This window comes from Schistocerca piceifrons, chromosome 1 (assembly GCF_021461385.2).
Source record: "Schistocerca piceifrons isolate TAMUIC-IGC-003096 chromosome 1, iqSchPice1.1, whole genome shotgun sequence".
In the NCBI taxonomy this organism is placed as follows: Eukaryota; Metazoa; Arthropoda; class Insecta; order Orthoptera; family Acrididae; genus Schistocerca; species Schistocerca piceifrons.
In genome coordinates, this window is record NC_060138.1 from 651719420 (window position 1) to 651737276 (window position 17857).

General features: G+C 43.8%; 1 protein-coding gene across 1 annotated transcript in view; it reads left to right on the top strand.

The window, feature by feature from the left end:
• The window catches only part of LOC124787137 (glucose dehydrogenase [FAD, quinone]-like), a 204024-nt gene extending 191675 nt beyond the window's left edge, over positions 1-12349 (top strand). Inside the window, exons 7-8 of the mRNA XM_047254316.1 lie at positions 5875-6161; positions 10793-12349. Of these exons, the coding sequence (XP_047110272.1) occupies positions 5875-6161; positions 10793-11578 (1073 nt within the window). The 3' untranslated portion in view covers positions 11579-12349. The remainder of the gene's footprint in view (positions 1-5874; positions 6162-10792) is intronic.
• Positions 12350-17857: the final 5508 nt, after the last annotated feature.

Genomic DNA, 17857 nt, shown 5'->3' on the forward strand with positions numbered 1-17857 from the left:
ATCTCCAATCAGTGGACGAGTTACGTTATCGTGTACTTACACTGTCTGCCAGTGCAGCAGACTCAGTCAGTTTTGTGTTATGTTTTTAATAACTTCATGTTTACGTGAACTACACATTGTGATATGTTTTTGAGAAAAGTGGGGAGTGAGTATATAATATTTCGAATTAGAACCGATGTCCAGAAACGTTCCATGTCCGCGCTAGATCCGCTTGAAAATATGTTGGTAACGCCACCACTTTTACAAATAAGTGATTAGACATGACCCAGTATATCACTTGTTTTAAAATTTCACTCGTGAATAGACGAAGAAATTGCTCGTGTGGTCATTGACCAAGGTCTCTTCAACGTGATGCAGCTCGGCCTCTTCCAATTCGGGTATGCAGTGTGTCTACTAGGAACACAACACTCACGCCTGATAACGGTGGAGGTACCCTTTCTCGAACCGTTGCGTAATTTTGGCAAAAAGGGTATATGATGGAGTCGGACGTTGTGGAAACGATATCGATAAAGGTGGCGAGCAGCATTCGCACTACCGTGAGATTCCCCGTTGAAGTCTCATGTCAATGTATTCTGCGAACTTGTACTAAGCCTAGTAGCTCTGACACAGACACATAAATGAGTCTCGATCTAGATCAAAGCGGTAGGATAGATTAGTCATCCGATCCGACGTAACCATCCTCCTCCTATTGCATATCTGCTTAGCAAATATGTTTTCAAACGGCTGTAGCACGAAAACGGTACCTTTACGGAGAGGGGTTCCTATTCAGAATATTATGTACTCGCTCCCCTCTTTGCTCGTAAAGGTAATTTCCGAACAATCTGTGTCGGTTGATATTTAATAAAAGCCGTACTGCTGGTCATATCTTCGTGACGAACAAAGTTACAAGAAAGACAGTCATGCTGCTTAATGTCCACCTAGTGGCTACACAAAATTTGCCTGATTTATTTCTTATATTGCTTCTTGACCAAATGTTATTTAAACTGGTTATGATGAACAGCACACCACATATACAGGTGAGCCGTCGAAATTCTTCCTCTCGAGTAATTATTCATTTGTTTAAGATGTCTGTAATGTCTTTTATCCTAGACGAATACCAAAACAACGGCCGTCACTGAAGAGAAGCATCCAACAACATGTATTTTTTGAATGAATTATTTATTACACAGGACGGCCGGAGTGACCGTGCAGTTCTGGGCGCTACAGTCTGGAGCCGAGTGACCGCTACGTTTGCAGGTTCGAATCCTGCCTCGGGCATGGATGTGTGTGATGTCCCTAGGTTAGTTAGGTTTAATTAGTTCTAAGTTCTAGGCGACTGATGACCTCAGAATTTAAGTCGCATAGTGCTCAGAGCCATTTGAACCATTTATTACACCGTAGGCAGTTTTGGGAGTATCGTCAGTCCAAGCTGATGATTCAGAATGTATCGTACCAGTGCAGCAGACCTCTATGTTTCGATGTATTTATCCACAAAACAAAATTTGAAATTTTTGCGAGCAACCGTCGCTAATGTCTGGCGTCAGGCCTCCGTCAGAAAATGCTTACTGAGAATAAACCGTTCGAAAAAAAAAAAAAAAATACGGCTGATTGTAGTTTCTTCTTTAGTGACGAGGACAAATGGATTTCGTAACTTTATAAATCATAGTTTTTCTCCTGTTTATTTGAGCTATAGCTTTTTATACAAGAATAGCAGATCCGTGGGAGGCTAATTTCCGTTTTTATTTTTTGTTGGGCATTATTTTTCTGATTAATTTGATGCGGTCCTCAGCGAATGTCATTACCTTCATCTGAGAGTAGTAGCATGGAGCCTCTTGCCTGATGTCTTAATGCGTGTTCTATCACTCTATCCAATTTTTTGGTTAGATTTCATAAAATTTATTTTGTCACCGATTATGAGGAAAATTTTCTCATTTCTTACGTTATGAATCCAGTTGATTTTCAGCATCGTTCTGTAACACCGCATCCCAAGCGCTTCTATTCTCTTCTTTCTCGGTTTTTCTATGGCTTGTGATTCATACAGTGCTGTAACGTACGTTGCCATAACGTCCCTCCTCAGTGGATTCAGGCCTATGTTCTTTTGTAGTGAACGTAGGTTATAGAGGACTGCATTCTCTGACTGTGTTAGCCCACATCAAACTCGATTTACCGGTCATCCGTTATTTAGCTTCCGTGGTAGCAGAGTTCATTTACTTGTTACACTAAATTTTCCAAATTTCTGATGGTAAATTTGGCGCTAATCTCATTTCTGCTATTCGAAACAAGTTCATATATCTTTGGTTTACTGTCAACTCATGTTCTAAGCACAATCGATCGTCCAGCTCGTTCAACAGCTCCTGTAATGCTTCTGAAAAAATACAGATCTACCGTATCTCTGAAAAGAAATTACGGAGGAAAAATATATTATATGTGGGGATTTCTGTGCTGCTGTTCGGTGTTTGGAAACGTCTGCAGTCTGTTAATTTATTCTATTCTTCAAGTTTCATCCAGAGTGACGTAAGAATCACATATCGCTTATCCCGGTGCGCTAGTTGCACAGTAAGTTGACTAAGCATCCGGGGCTCCGCCTTTCAAACGGCCATAAGAGCAGCACAGAGATCCTCATAATCAATGTACTTTTACATCGTGAACTTCTTTCATTCCTCCAAAAGAGTTATCATTCAATTTGTCTAACATAGTTCAGCTGGTTCGGTAAAACAATTACCATACCTACACAAAACAGAAATAGAGCTGGTGACTGTATCTCGGTGATTAATGAAGTTGCGAAATCGCATTTGTCTTTGTTTCATGAGCTCCTAATGACTATTAGCCTAGCTTAAAATATATTGAAAACATCTATGAGGCAAAAGTTGTTTGAGGTGAAAAAATAATCCCATGGTCCTGTGAATGTTCGTCGTGTACGGAAAATCAGACGACGTGGACGTAACCCTGAAAGGAATAACAAAATTATCCACCATTTTTTTCACACAGACCAGTACTTATCAAGCTACCGCTACTTTTCTGAAGCTCACAAACAGCAGGCCAGAAGACTGTAAAACAGATTATCTCGTTAACTGATTGTACTGTAAAAATACTAGCTTTGAGAAAATTTTACAGCTTTTATCGCACATGACTGGTCTTCAAAGCTAGTAACGATACTCCGAGTAAATATGGTTCTAAACTTACGGTAATATTTTTGGGAAGCAGCGATCTTGTAATCTATATAAAATCTATATTAAATAAGTGAAAAAACAGTCTAGTGCGCGATGGTAATTTATCGAAATAACCGGTTTCGTCCTATATTTAGGCCGTCTTCAGACAGCACGATAAACTGCAGGTCAGCGACTGAGATCAACTGGTTGTTCTATGCATCGTCAACTTCAGCCGATGGTGCTGTCTGAAGATGACCCAAGTATAGGCCGAAACCGTTCATTTTAATAAAGTACCATCGCGATATACACTATTCTTTCACTGATTTTATAGAAATATGGCTCTATGTGATTTACTTCTAAAAGGTGGCAGAAGAACGCGAACTATCAGGCTCGGAAGAAGTATCATTGTTTCAGAAAAGGCATACTGTGTTAGACTTTTTACGAAAACGTGAAGCATTATATTGAAAATAGCTTGTGGTATATTCAGACAAATTGTGAATTCATAGGCTTTACACTGTCAATAATTGTTGTCACAGCGAAAGGAAAGAAACGGTCCTTAATTGTCCTGGTATACGTGGTACTGCCGCAAAGGCACGTAGAGTGTGACAGGGCTCCATATTTAAGTTGAACTTGATGGGTGATACGTTTCGCTGTGTAATGACAGCTCTAAGCAGGACGTATAAATTGCGTCTCGTTGTTATTACATTGGAGTACAGCCGGTTATCGAGGATCGTTGCTACAGTCGAAGAAACTTTAACGGTTATTATTAACTTAAATCCTACGCGAATACGGAAAAAAAAGGAATGTAAATCAAATTTTCGTAAGGAAACTGTAAGTGCTGCTTTTAGGAATAGAAGACACATTTTAAAGATCTTCATTTATAGCATAGGAAAGTTTTGATAAGAGCTGAATGAAGCGGAGATCTATTCTGTGAAAGAGGTGGCTGACAACGAAGCTTATCAGACGCTTTAAAAATCAAAAAATGGAAAGGCAGCCGGTCTTGGAGGTATATAGAATTACTGAATTACGGAAGACCTAAAGTCGTAGCGGCGCTGGTAATCATTTTTAATAAAGTGGCTCAAGGAGATGAAGTACCCCAAGAATGGAATATATGTATTACTGTCATGTATAAGAAAGGGAGTAGGAGAGATCCGATTAATTACAGGGGAATAAGTGTATTGGTTTCTGTGAGTAGGTTTCAGTAGTATAGTACAAGACTGGAAAAGCTTGTCATTGTCGTTGTATCTCAGCAACAGTCAGGTTTCATTGCTGGGAATAGCTATATTGTAACAGCTTTACTGTGCGCTAGATGTATCAGAAAATGATCGCTAAAATTAAAGATCTCCATTTTTTGTTCGTTGATTTAGAAAAGGTCTATGATTCTATACCAAGGAAGGTACTATGGACGGCACTGGATACGTTTGAGTGGACTGTGCATTAATCGAGCTGGTGAATGGGACGTACCATCGAAACGACGTAGCTGTCAACATTAGTGGTACGACACCGAAAAGTTTCAAAACAAGTAAAAGATTGAGACAAGAATGTTCTGTGGCACCAACCTTATTTAAGTTGTATTTAGAAGCTGTCCTTGGTTGATGGGGCAGACAGTGAATAAATCAGGTCGTCGCAGTGCAGCATGAACACTTACATTAATTACTGTTTGCCGATGCTCAAGTACTTACTGTTCGGGATAAGAATGATGCGCTGTATCGAGAGGGAAATTAAAAGATGCTTATAAACCATGGGGACTAACAATCAATATGAATAAAACAGAATATCTTCTTGTTGGGAGTGGGCAAGGTGAGGATTTGAATTTTAAGTTTCTCCCGGGAAGATACGTGGAAGTGTTCAAATATTGGGGTTCACTAATTCATAAGATTGGTCAGTGTAAAGTGGTCCTACCCCACAGAATAAGTCAAGCGAGGGAAGCATTAAATGGTATCTTTTGGAGTCGACACGTACCCAGACGAACAAAGAAAGTAGAGCTACTATCAGTGATTGAAAGCACTAGGATTTACGGTTAAGAGTGTTGGACTCTGAACGAGAGACAAAGGGGAAAACTGAGACTGTCGAAATGGAGGTTCAAATGGTTCAAATGGCTCGGAGCACTATGGGACTTAACTGCTGAGGTCATCAGTCGCCTAGAACTGCTTAAACTTAACTAACCTAAGGACATCACACACATCCATGCCCGAGGCAGGATTCGAACCTGCGACCGTAGCGGTCGCGCGGTTCCAGACTGTAGCGGCCGGCCGAAATGGAGGGATTATGGCGAAGCATGGGAGCGACACACCTGGATCCACTGAGGAATGAATATGTAATACTGGAGATGGATGCGATCGAACCACTCTCAAATAGGATTAATGCTGGAGCACTGAGATGGTATGGTTGGATGGAGTAGCAACGGCAGCCGCAATGTTTGCTCAGCTTGTCTCTACTAGGGAGAAGGAGCCGAGAAAAGCCGAGGACAACGTCGAGGGAACTACTGTATAGACGAAGCTATAGGAAGAAGATTGGCAGGATAGAAAGTAGTGGCATCTGACAACAGGCAGTTGCCGATACGTGGAAACGCCGCTTTAAATCTTCGTAGGCTATAATTCTGTAGAAATCCTGGAGTCACCGTGCATTGTGTGTCGTGTGGCAGCCGACGGCTGTCCATGGATCGATGCGTGGTCCCGTTATAATTCTGTCTCGTGCAGAGGGTGGGACAGTGAGGGAAGTGACAGTGCACGCTTTCTCGCCGCAGACAGCGGGCCCGCGGCTGACCCGGACGTGCAGCTGTTCTTCGCCGGCTACCTGGCCAACTGCGCGCGCACCGGGGAGGTGGGCGACAGGGCCTCCGAGACGCCGATGCCCCGCCACGTGTCCATTTCGCCGGTGGTGCTGCACCCCGAGAGCCGCGGCCAGATCAAGCTGCGTTCCGCAGACCCTCTGCAGCCGCCACTCATCTACGCCAACTACCTGGACCACCCGAACGACGTCCGCACCCTCATTGCGGCCATCCGAGCTGGCATGAAGCTCGCCTCCTCCAAGGTGAGTTCACGGGTCTGTCGCGTTTCCACTGTGCGTTAGACTCGTGACTAACTATCGCGTTGTTATTGTGGAAGAAGTACGTCTTCCATGTTTATCATGGTTTTTATTGAAGATCACTCAGGAAAGAACACATAACATAGGCAGTGAATACACAGTAATAACAAGTGGAACGTTACATAAAACTAAACTTGGGTAGAACTCCCCAGAAACGTTCTGTGAAATCAACAACGGAACCATTATAACGTAGCACGTCGTTTAAAAGTCATGAAACGCTCGCTCGCCGCGGCGTGGAGTAAGTACATGTCAGCCCTCCTCGCGGCTGGCATGTGAACCTCGTTGACACTTGCGTTCCGTCAGCTGGTCGTGGCTGCCAACCGCGCGACCGCCTTAGTCGCCACAGGTGTTCCTCATCTGCCGGAATGTACTACTTTTTTTCTGTGCTTTTGCCCCACATCACCACAGGATCTGAGTAGTTATTTACGGATGCGGCATGGTTAATTGAAGACGTGACGTAATGCCCTTCCTGTCGCCACCTCGTTACCCTCCAGTAAGAAATGGGCGTAGCCCAGCTATACGCGAGAAGTATTATTTTTATCGAAGTCGGTGAAAACTTGGTACCGGTCCGAATTCACCTAATAGGATATGGCAACCGTGTAAAAACGACATCTACGTTGGCCAGCACTCAAGCTCACGTCGTCACTGTGCCAGGAGGACTCGATGTTACCCGGCGCATCTCTCAGTGTCGAAAGTGGCGCTTTAACACGCACGGCTATCCGAATTAAATTTGAATTAAAACAGCATGCAGTGAAGTTACACTGATCGTGACTACACAATAAATACAGCACCATCTCAAATAATAATCATAAATTGTCAATAGATGCTCCTAGCCAAAAGAGAGAAATAACTGTGAGATAAAGAATTTTACCAATGTTAGTTAGTGCAACCAGTCAATTCTTCAAATATTCCTGGAGTTAACTCAGGTGTAAAGCACGTGGTATAAAAAGCTTACGTTTCGTAAATAAAGTTGTTGGGAGACCTTAAGCATGTGACCAGGTGAGAGGAAACGGAGATGCCAACCAAAAACGCGAAGAACTGTAAGTAATCATTTATTTCCAAAAACGTGAACTGTGTAATCTAGAAATAACACATATCAAACAAACCTGTATCATTCTAGATATCACTGAAGATGCCTTAAAGTAGAAAGGCGAAACGCGTCTGGGAGAAATAAATTACAGTGCAGCGCAAAAAAAGGCGATTTTTCTTTACAAAACAAATATTTCTGTGTTTTCTGTGGAGGATGACCACGCCAACTATCTGGTTATTTTTCGTGTTTTTCTGTACCTATTAATACACATCCATAAAACGAATATCGCGCCAGACAAATTTGAGGCCCCTCTATCGAATGGTTAGGTAAAATTCCACTTTAAATTTTTGTAAACTATATTACAACAATGAAATTTCAAATATCTACAGAAACAACAGAGAAAATGCGCCTAACGACTCTTAGGAGAGACACTCTGTATACAATCTGTTTGAGCGTAATTATCCCCTGAGTGAGTGTCGGGTGTCCTATACTAGTGTCTCCATACAAATGTAATCGGGGATCACGCACCTTAATCGACTGAGAGGCCGCTGTAACATCTCCATGTTGGTGCAGATGGAATCTCAAGAAAATGTTTGTATGAAATTAGGTAGTTTGGTACCCACGAAATCAACTGTGCAATAAAGAAATTGAAAATCATTACTGCACCCTGCGGCTGGTTTATTTATAACTGCAAGTCAGTCAGTGACAAGATGTTCTGTCACTGCTGCATAGCATTCATTATTTGCGTCTACCAGACGCGTCGAAGTGTAGTGAGGCGTGCTCGTTCATCAATCATAAGCATTTCGTGTTTCTCGGACGTCACCGGGTGTACGTGGAAGATACTAAACACACTGACCAAAAAAATACAACACCAAAAAGGTCTCTTGAGTTCATCCTTCTGGCTGAAGGTTTGAGGGTCGTATGTAATAAAATGGAACACCTGCAGCCGTGCTTTCGATGTTATTTATCATACAGCTCTCAGTTCGGGTGATTAAGTACACACCAGTACTATACACGATCCCATCAGTGGGCAACGTCTAAGAACTGGTTTCCGGAGACTACTGTAACAGCGATGTTGTCTGCAACCATCAACCATCGTCCATTATGGTTGCAGACACAGCATCGCTGCTACAATAACATGCGGAAACAGATCTTATATGTTGGCCGCTCATGGGATAGTGTGTACGATTGGAGTTACCTTTTTCAGCGTCAGTTAAGGCCTGAAGATGGTGTACTGAATCACCGAAACTTGTAGCTACATAGCACCGAAAGGGTGGCTGCAGGTGTTCCATGTTGTTACACACCAAGAAGGAGTTCTGAGACATAAACTAAAGTTGGTAGACGTGTTTCCATCTCTGAAAGACGTTTTCAAATTTCACGCTAGACGCATAAGGAACTATGAGGATGCAAGTCAGGTTTGGTTTAAATACACGCTGTAACGGTCGGGAGCGTTAGTTACCTTTTATATTGGATGTGATGAGGTGATGTTGGTCAACAATGGCTTTAAGGCGACAAAGACACCGTTATCAACACCTCATTGATTTGAATGAAGTAGTATAGCAGGGTCACGGGAAACTGGATGTACCTTCCGCAATATTGGTAACAGACTTGGCAGGAATGATGCTACTACACACTGTTGCTAGCAGCGGTGGTCACAAAAACGTATGTTAGCAAGAAGACCGTGCTATGGATGGCCATTCTGCACTTCTGAATGCCAAGACCATCGCATTCAGCTTATGGATCTGGTGCATCGTACTGCATCTGCACCAGTAATTTGAGCAGCAGTTGGCACACAGAGACACAAGGAACTGTTACAAATCAGTTACTTCAAGGACAGCTCCAAGCCAGATGCCCCGTAGTGTGCATTCCACTGACCCCAAACCACCGCCATCTGCGACTTCAGTAGTGTCAAGTGAGAGCCCATTGGATAGCGATCTGTTGTGTTTTCTGATGAAAGATGGTTCTACTTTGGTGCCAGTGATGGCCCTGTGTTGGTTATAATGAGGCCAGCTGAGGGTCTGCAGTCAACCTGTCCCTGTGCTAGACTCAATGGACCTGCACCTGGAGTTATGGTCTGGGGTGCGACTTCGTATGACAGCAGGAGCATTCTCGTCGTTATCTCACGCACACTGACTGAAAATTTCGTCAGTCTGGTAATTCGACCTGTCGTTCTGTCATTCTTGAACTCCATTACAGGGAGTGTTTTCCAAGAGGACGACGCTCGCCCACATACCGCTGTTGTAATCCAACATGCTCTACAGAGTACTGACATGTTGCCTTGGTCTGCTCGATCACCAGATCTGTCTCCAGTCGAGCACATATGGGACATCATCGGATGACAGCTCCAGCGTCATCCTCAAATAGCATGAACTGTCCCTGGATTGACCGACCAAGTGCAACAGGCATCGAACGCCGTGCTACAAACTGACATCCGGCAGTGTAAAACACAATGCAAGCTCATTTGCATAGCTCAGTTCAACATTCTGGCGGTTACACCACTTATTACTGTACCAGCATTTCACATTTGCAGTTGCTTCTCTCGCTCTTATCTTAACCTGTGATCTTGGAATACTTATCATGTATGTGTTACCTACACAAATGTATTCCCGAAATTTTATTACTCCACGTTAATTATTTTCTGATGCTACGTTTTCATTACGTCAGTGTAGTTGATAGGTTTTTGGAGGGTGTTATGTGGTTGAACTGTACGTTGTGACCTACATTTACATCTACATCTATACTCCCCAAGCCACCCAAAGGTGTGTGGCGGAGGGCACTTTTCGTGCCACTGTCATTACCTCCCTTTCCTGTTCTAGTCACGTATGGTTCGCGGGAAGAACGACTGCCGGAAAGCCTCCGTGGGCGCTCGAATCTCTCTAATTTTACATTCGTGATCTCCTCGGGAAGTATAAGTAGGGGGAAGCAATATATTCGATACCTCATCCAGAAACGCACACTCTCGAAACCTGGACAGCAAGCTACACCGCGATGCAGAGCAACTGTCTTGCAGAGTCTGCCACTTGAGTTTGCTAAACATCTCCGTAACGCTATTACGCTTACCAAATAACCCTGTGACGTAACGCGCCATTCTTCTACGGATCTTCTCTATCTCCTCTGTCAACCCGACCTGGTACGGATCCCACACTGATGAGCAATACTCAAGTATAGGTCGAACGAGTGTTTTGTAAGGCACCTCCTTTGTTGGTGGACTACATTTTCTAAGGACTCTCCCAATGAATCTCAACCTGGCACCCGCATTACCATCAATTAATTTTATATCATCATTCCACTTCAAAACGTTCCGTACGCATACTCCCAGATACTTTACAGAAGTAACTGCTACCAGTGTTTGTTCTGCTGTCATATAATCATACAATAAAGGATCCTTCTTTCTATGTATTCGCAATACATTACATTTGTCTATGTTAAGGGTCAGTTGCCACTCCTTGCACCAAGTGCCTATCTGCTGCAGATCTTCCTGCATTTCGCTACTGCTCGTAATTAATAAATAAGCATATTCTTATCGTTAACGGTTTGTCTTCCTCAGGTGCTGCGCGAGAAATACGGCATGGAGGTGGTGAAGACGCCGGTGGAGGGCTGCGAGGCCTACACGTGGGACTCTGACGAGTACTGGGAATGCGCGGTGCGCCGGCAGACGGGCCCGGAGAACCACCAAGCGGGTTCGTGCCGCATGGGCGCCGCCGACGACCCCGACGCCGTCGTGGACCCGCAGCTGCGCGTGCGCGGACTGCGCAACGTGCGCGTCGCCGACGCGTCCATCATGCCGCGCGTCGTCTCGGGCAACACCAACGGCCCCTGCATCATGATCGGCGAGCGCGCCGCCGACTTCATCAAGCGCCAGTGGCGCAGCGGGGTGGACCTCAGCAACCGAGTGGGCACCGGCAGCAGCAGCACCAGCACGGGCCGCCCCTACCCGGCCGCCGGCAAGCCCGGCCTCGCCACGGCGCCCTTCCAGAACAAGTACCCCACCTCAAAGTCGCCGCCGGCCTTCCCTCCCAAGCCGGTGCCAAGCGCAGCGCCCTACCCGCCGTCCGGGTTCAAGCCGGGAGGCTGGTCCTTCCCTTACAACCCGCAGGGGCACGGCCAGTACCACTACCACCACGCCAACTTTCCGCAGCAGCAGACGCCGGTGCCGTACCACTTTCCCCGGAAGCCGGAGCCCAAGCAGGAGAGAAACTACTCCAATCTGAGGGTGGCCGGATCGTCCAACTGGGATCCTACCAGGTCTCCGCCCTTCCAAGGGTACAGCGCCAACCCGTCTGCTTGGGGAGGCAGTGGTAACTCCCAGCAGTGGTGGGCGCAAAAGGGTTAGGCATGTTGCGTCACGCAGTGGGATAATCTTCGGAAGAGCTTACCAATAGGAACTTTTGTGTCTACAATGTAGAACCAGTAATCAGGATGTGATGCCACTGACAGTACTGCCGGAAAAGGTGTACCTTTGCATGGTGGGAAAATTACCCATCGTTGCACAAGGAAACTAGTGTTACAGTGGAAAACGACATTCAAATCGCTGCTTATTGTATATGTTTTGTTGTCTCCTGTAGCGTTGATTACGTTTGTTCTAAAAGTTTTAATACCGTTCAAAATGTACAATTACTCTGTAACTTATACGTAATTTTGGAATTTCTTTGTTAATTCCAGTTACTGTTTGATCGTGATCACAGGCTCAATATCGTATTGCGTTGTCACACTACTTGGAATGTACGATTCCCTCCCTCGTGTCCTCTTCATTCCTTTTACCATATACAGTCTATGTCACAATGGTGCAAAACAACAACAGATTCTACAAACTTCTCTGCATATTTTAACATTGCGAGAGAGCGATGTTCGTAGGAGCGGTTCAGAAGACGGCCGGCTATGCCTCCTTAATCTTATCCGATTCCCAACTGAAGGACATAACCACTGCTTTTGGCATGGAGAATCTTACTTTTCCATGCACTGTCTTTCCGTTGAAGATATGTACTATTTATGTTATTGGAAAACCAAATACGAAATATTTATTTTATACTATACGTGGCTATAATGAGTTGATGTTGTACACCAAGATAATTAATAAAGAAAACCTCCGTTGTTTGTAACACTATTTCTTCAAATTTCTTTTGATCTGAAGAGAATGAGACCCCGTCACTCCTTGCAGCTCTTCTTAATTTATTTAGCCTACGGACTGTGTGCTTTGTTTAGCCATCTGAAACACTTGGTTAAAATGTATACAGAATCGTGTAAATGCTTATGTACAGACTCAACAGCTCATGCTGTCACAATTTTCTCCATCATAAATTGATAAAAAATAGATTTAGGAGTAGATAAGTTGAGATTTATCAACTCAACCCATGTCACAGATGTAATCAAAAGCAAAACATAGAAGTAAAATACGCATACCATTAAAACCCCATGTTTTTCCATATACTCTTAAGGAAATTAACAATCACTTTATAAAGCCGAATGCAGATTGATGCCGTATTCCTGGACTTCAGGAAGGCATTTGATACGGTTCCGCACTTACGTTTAGTGAAAAAAATACGAGCTTATGGAATATCGGACCAGGTTTGTGATTGGATTCAGGATTTCCTAGAAGAAAGAACACAACATGTCATTCTTAACGGTTCAAAATCTGCAGATGTAGAGGTAATTTCGGGAGTACCGCAGGGAAGCGTGATAGGACCTTTATTGTTTACAATATACATAAATGACTTAGTTGACAACATCGGTAGCTCCGTGAGGCTATTTGCAGATGACACTGTTGTCTACAAGAAAGTAGCAACATCAGAAGACTCGTACGTACTCCAGGAGGACCTGCAGAGGATTAATGCATGGTGCGACAGCTGGCAGCTTTCCCTAAACGTAGATAAATGTAATATAATGCGCATACATAGGGGCAGAAATCCATTCCAGTACGATTATGCCATAGGTGGTAAATCATTGGAAGCGGTAACGACCGTAAAATACTTAGGAGTTACTATCCGGAGCGATCTGAAGTGGAATGATCACATAAAACAAATAGTGGGAAAAGCAGGCGCCAGGTTGAGATTCATAGGAAGAATTCTAAGAAAATGTGACTCATCGACGAAAGAAGTAGCTTACAAAACGCTTGTTCGTCCGATTCTTGACTATTGCTCATCAGTATGAGACCCTTACCAGGTTGGATTAATAGAAGAGATAGACATGATCCAGCGAAAAGCAGCGCGATTCGTCATGAGGACATTTAGTCAGCGCGAGAGCGTTACGGAGATGCTGAACAAGCTCCAGTGGCGGACACTTCAAGAAAGGCGTTACGCAATACGGAGAGGTTTATTATCGAAATTACGAGAGAGCACATTCCGGGAAGAGATGGGCAACATATTACTACCGCCCACATATATCTCGCGTAATGATCACAGCGAAAAGATCCGAGAAATTAGAGCAAATACGGAGACTTACAAGCAGTCGTTCTTCCCACGCACAATTCGTGAATGGAACAGGGAAGGGGGGATCAGATAGTGGTACAATAAGTACCCTCCGCCACACACCATAAGGTGGCTCGCGGAGTATAGATGTAGATGTAGATGCCTTTAGTAAACAAATGAGAGGAAGCTCAGAAACGTCTTTAAAAAACCCAATCTTCACAGACAAGTTTAGGACACGACAACAAGATTTCGTTTATATCACCTTCCGACGCAGACTCACACGCACATGCAGGAGAATCGTGAATACTGATTCGATGCAAACGAAGAGATAATCAGTAGTGGTTGAAGCGGAGTAGAACGATGGTAGAAAACGTTGATCGGTCCAAATGAGTCCATGTAAAGCACGGCCTGGCAGGAGTACGAAGTTGGAAGTTCACATAATGACCACCTTTCATTTGTTGGGAGTCGCTCCACATATCATACCCGTAGTGCTTTCTGTGGCCCTCGACCTCACATTAGCGCCGGACGGGGTGGCCGAGCGGTTCTAGGCGCTACAGTCTGGAACCGCACGACTGCTACGATCGCAGGTTCGAATCCTGCCTCGGACGTGGATGTGTTGACGTCCTTAGGTTAGTTAGGTTTAAGTAGTTCTAAGTTCTAGAGGACTGATGACCTCAGACGTTAAGTCCCATAGTGCTCAGAGCCATTTCAACCATTTTTTGAACCTCACATAAGCAGTCTGCATACGGCAATTTCAGATTAAATACATTTCTACAGATGCATATTGCTTCGGTAATAAGTCAGCTTCCTCATTATAAAGGTTACCACGTGGGAATGTACCCATAGCAGATGGACTGCCAGCGCCCTCCATAAATTGCGAATATATTCCAATACCGCATCTAGTGTATAACTTTTAGCATTGTACTTGATAATGGTATAAAAGCCGAAATCTAGATACAGTGAAGATAAATACAGTAATACACAGTCAAATGGTGGTTTGGTGGTTTCCTCTTTTAAAAAAATATTGCGTTACTGTGGTTCAACACCACTGAACACTTTTTGGTGTACAACGGTTGGTTGTTTTATTCCATGGCCGGTGTTGAACATTTTTAGACACCCTTGGAATCAGACACGATTAATACCTTTGAGAAGGGAGCTGAAGATGAAAACTTGAGTGCGTCCAAAAGAGCCACTGTCTCAGCCGCAAAAGCAGAATGGCTTTCAGGCAGTGAGACATTTTCCTGACTGGTATCTGAATGGCAGAGGAAACCACATCTAGTATACTCCTCTTGTGGAAATTTGGACTCAGGCCACTGAGGTGCAATAAGACGATTATAGCTACAGTTTACATCAACGTTTTCCGATCTTGTCGATTAAATTAACAGATTGGAATTCGGCAGCTGTGTGCCAAACCATGTGAAGGCGGATGCGAAGGACTCGTGAAGAATGTGTTACAGGAGACCAAGCGTCAAAGCTGGCAAAGACGGCCGGAATTTTATTTCGTCTTGAGGAAGCAGTGAATGAACTGATACATTATTTACTTTTATAGAAAAAACTATCAATGGAGCCCATAACTTGGATATAAAATTTATCTGACAACATGTGACAGCCAATGCTCAAGGGCATCTCTCCTGCCTCCGCTAAAAGGGCGTTAGTGGGCATCGAACGCATGATTTCAAGATTAACAGGAAAGGTTCTATAATAAAAACTACCTGATCTGGAGAGATAAAGTTCACGAGCATTGTGATACACTGTACAGCCAAAATCCAGTCGAACACTCCCTCAGTTCGTGATGAGTAGAATGCGCTCCCCGCCGTAGGCGGCTGAGTGACCAAATTGCGTTCAAAACTTCTTCGCACTTAGTAACGGCAGATCGAAAATGAGGCTAACAACTTAACCGAGAGTCAAATGTCATTCCTAGGAATCGAGCATGAGACCTTAGCTGGGTAGTAAACTTCCCACACGTGGCGTGGCTGTCAGTACCAGCAACATTAGATTTGTGAAAAGGAATGATCGCCGATTTCTCAGCCGAAATCTCCAGCCCATTAGTAAGCAGCCATTCATTAACGTGTGCTATGACAGTGAGTAATGTCAATTTGGCCTGAAGATAAGAGTCTCCAGTGGAATAAGCACATCGTCTGCATACTACACTAGCGAGCAAACTGAAGGACCAAAGTAACTTTCGCATGATGTGTCGCTGCCACGTGACACAGCAGTATAAAACTTGGACCATTTGTATAAAAGAACAGTATAGTACAGAAGGTAACTGAAAGAAATATGCAGGGAGATGAACAGAAACGCTCTATTAAAAGACAATAATTACACTGAATCGCGGCGATTTATGAGGGCCTCCTATGCATTACAAACGGCGGGACTTGTTTCTTAATAGGGTGTTTGATCAACACGATAGTGCATACTCTACAGCGTGGTCCCATGCATGTCACAAGGTTAGTAAGGAGCTCTACATCTACTGTCCACATGATAGCTCTACAGTTCACAATTACGCGTGTGGCAGAGGATTCGTCGAATCACTTCGATACTATTTCTCTACCGTTGCACTTTCCAACAGCCCACGGGAATATCGGAAACCTAAGTCTTTCCGTGTGAGCTCTGATTTCTCCTATTTTATTACACTGATCGGTTCTCCCTACGTAGGTGAGCGTCAACCAAATATTTTAGCATTCGGAGGAGAAACTTGCAGATTGAAATGTCGTAGAAAGATCTCGCAGTGACTGAAAACGCCTCATATTATATCCGTCACACTCTCTCACCTATTTCGTGACATCGTCCGTCAATACCGCGCAGCAATACTCTAGCAGAGGAGGACGGACAAGTGGTGCGCAAGCAGTCTCTTTAGTTGATTCGTTGGCCTTTCTAAGTGTCTTTTAACAAAATGCAATTTTTGGTTCGCATTCCCCACAACACTATCTATGTCACAGTTAAAGTTGTTTGTATTTGTTATTTGTAGGAAATTAGTTGAATGGACTGCTCTTAGATTTGTTTGATTGATCGTGTAACTGAACTTTAACGGATTCGTGTGGATGACCTCACATTTTTTATTATTTAGGATCAATTGCCACCTTTTAATTCTATGCAGATATCTTGTCCAAATCATTTTACAATTTTTAAATCTTCTGATGCTTTAGTAGACGGTACAGTACTTTCTCCAGACTATCTAAGAGGGCTACCTCTGTTGTCTCCTAACTCGTTTGTATAGTTTAGGAACAGTAGAGTGCTCATAAAACTTCCTTGGAGAACGCCTGATATCACTTCCATTTTACCCGATGACTTTCCGTCAGTTAACACGCACTGTGGTCGCTCTGGGGGGCAATCACGAAACCAGTGGCACGACTGAGACGATACTCCCTAGGCAACCAATCTAGTAAGAGACCGCTTGGGAAGAACACTGTCAAATGCTCTCTATAAATATAGGATCAATCTCAGATATCCTGTCAATATTTTGTTGCTTCTTGTGTCGTAGAGAAACAATATTTTCTGAATCCATGCTTTGTGTCAATGCATCGTTTCCTTCGGGGTAATTAATGATGTTCGAACACACTATATGTTCCATAATTTTGCTGCAATTCGACATCAGTGGTATGGATCTGTAATTCAGCGAATTACTCCTATTTATTTATTAAGTACTGGTATGACCTGCGCAGCTTTCCACTCTTGGGTACGAACCTTTCGTCCAGCGAGCCGCTGTATATGATTGTAAGTATGAAGCTGTTACATCAGCATACTCTAAAATGAAACCAGTTGGTTTAGAATCTCGACCGGAAGACTTGAAAAAAAAGTACCATGAAGGAATTATCCGAATGGGACGGAAAACCAATGACCATCCGAATGGGACGGAAAACCAATGATTGTTGTTGTTGTTGTTGTTGTGGTCTTCAGTCCTGAGACTGGTTTGATGCAGCTCTCCATGCTACTCTATCCTGTGCAAGCTTTTTCATCTCCCAGTACCTATTGCAACCTACATCCTTCTGAATCTGCTTAGTGTATTCATCTCTTGGTCTCCCTCTACGATTTTTACCCTCCACGCTGCCCTCCGATACTAAATTGGTGATCCCTTGATGCCTCAGAACATGTCCTACCAACCGATCCCTTCTTCTGGTCAAGTTGTGCCACAAACTTCTCTTCTCCCCAATCCTATTCAATACTTCCTCATTAGTTATGTGATCTACCCATCTAATCTTCAGCATTCT